At 47.9% G+C, this 1,895-nt stretch overlaps 1 protein-coding gene across 1 annotated transcript; it reads left to right on the top strand.

The window, feature by feature from the left end:
• Positions 1-463: 463 nt before the first annotated feature.
• On the top strand, positions 464-1,462 carry LOC101942795 (olfactory receptor 52M1-like). Its single transcript, XM_005310469.3, has one exon. It carries the CDS (start codon positions 464-466, stop codon positions 1,460-1,462), a length of 999 nt encoding a protein of 332 aa, XP_005310526.3.
• Positions 1,463-1,895: the final 433 nt, after the last annotated feature.

Below are 1,895 nucleotides of genomic sequence, written 5' to 3'. Positions count from 1 at the left end.
TTTCCACTCCATGCATCTGATGAAGTGGGTTTTAGCCCACAAAAGCTTATGCCCAAATAAATTTATTAGTCTCTAAGTTGCCAAAAGTACTCATCATTGATTTTTTTCTCTAGGCTGGGTTTACATTGCATTAAGAAACAATGATGGAAACACAGTATCCACACTCGTGTTTTTGCTGGTACTTATTAAGTTTTCCCAGACCGTGACATGTAGAAATTATGGGTGCACCTTCAAATATGGAACTGGGATTAGTAGGGTCAGATGTTCATAATTCATTTCTATTAAAAATGAAAATGTCATTTTCAATGTGTGCAGCGTGACCAATCTGCTTCACCCATGAGAACAGACTCCAGTAGTGTATGTGGTGTCTCATATTAACATTGTCTCTCCATCCAGGCATTTGTACTGCAACCATCACCCTAGACCCTGGGCACATAAAGGAAGTCTGAGAAACGAATGGTATATGCAAGACACATCGTTCTGCCTCAGAGTTACACACTTTCTCCCCTACTCCATGACAGATTCCAACACAACCAACTTCACCAACCCCTCCAAGTTCATCTTGCTGGGCATTCCTGGGCTGGAGGTGGCCCATGTCTGGATCTCCATCCCCTTCTGCACCATGTATGCCATAGCCATCTTGGGGAACTTCACCCTCCTATTCATCGTGACGATGGAGCCGAGCCTTCATGGGCCCATGTACTATTTCCTCTGCATGCTGGCAATTACCGACCTGGTCCTGTCTACATCCATCCTGCCCAAAACGCTGAGCATCTTCTGGTTCAATTCCAGGGAGATCGATTTCAGTGCCTGCCTCACCCAGATGTACTTCATTCACTGCTTCTTAGTGATAGAGTCTGGTATCTTCGTTGCCATGGCTTTGGATCGCTACGTGGCCATCTGTGATCCCCTGAGACATTCCACCATCCTGACTAACCCCGTGGTGGCCAAGATCGGAATGGCTGTGGTGCTGCGTGGCAGCATGCTCGTACTGCCCTATCCCTTATTGGCGAGGTGGCGGCCATATTGTAAAACCAACATCATCCTCCATACGCACTGTGAACACCTGGCAGTGGTGAAGCTGGCCTGCACTGACACCCGAATCAGTAGCTACTATGGCCTCTTTGTGCTATTCTGTGTGAAGGGTCTGGATGTGTTTTTTATCACCATGTCCTATACCCAGATCCTTAGGGCCATCTTCAGCCTCCCCACAAAGGACGCCCGGCTCAAGACTTTCGGGACCTGCAGCTCCCACCTGTGTGCCATCTTAGCCTTTTACATCCCACATCTCTTCTCCTCTCTAATGCACCGGTATGGCCACAATGTAGCCCTGCATTTCCATGTTCTCATTGCTAATGTGTACCTCCTGCTTTCCCCCATGCTAAACCCGATCATCTATGGGGTGAGGACCAAACAGATCCGGGACAAGCTTCTCCAGTTCTTTACTCATAAAGGGACCTAACGTTTTCTCCTGGTACTTTGGCTGTCGGACGAAGCTCTGTGCAGAGCGGTCTGCTGACATGGTGCTGGGCTCTCTTCCCTGAATCACTTACTGGACAATCAAAGAGACATTAAACCCTTTCCTGACCATACTGTGCTCTGTAAGTGTGACAAACTGGGGAATATGTCTATGTAGAACTCATTGGGTTCTCACATTTCCAATTGCTGCAAACTGGACCCCTAAGAACATAAAAACAGCCATACTGGGGCAGACCAAATGCCCATCTAGCCCTGTATCCTGTCTTCTAACAATGGCTAATCCGAAGTGCCCCAGAGGCAATGAACAGAACAGGGAATCATCAAGTGATCCATACCCTGTCGCCCATTCCCAGCTTCTGCAAACAGAGGGTAGAGATACCATCCCTGCCCATCCTGGCCATTGATGGACCTTTCCT

The sequence above is a fragment of the Chrysemys picta genome, chromosome 1 (assembly GCF_011386835.1).
Source record: "Chrysemys picta bellii isolate R12L10 chromosome 1, ASM1138683v2, whole genome shotgun sequence".
Classification (NCBI taxonomy): domain Eukaryota; kingdom Metazoa; phylum Chordata; order Testudines; family Emydidae; genus Chrysemys; species Chrysemys picta.
The sequence above is the reverse complement of the archived record's forward strand: the minus strand, read 5'-3'. Positions and strand labels throughout refer to the sequence as shown.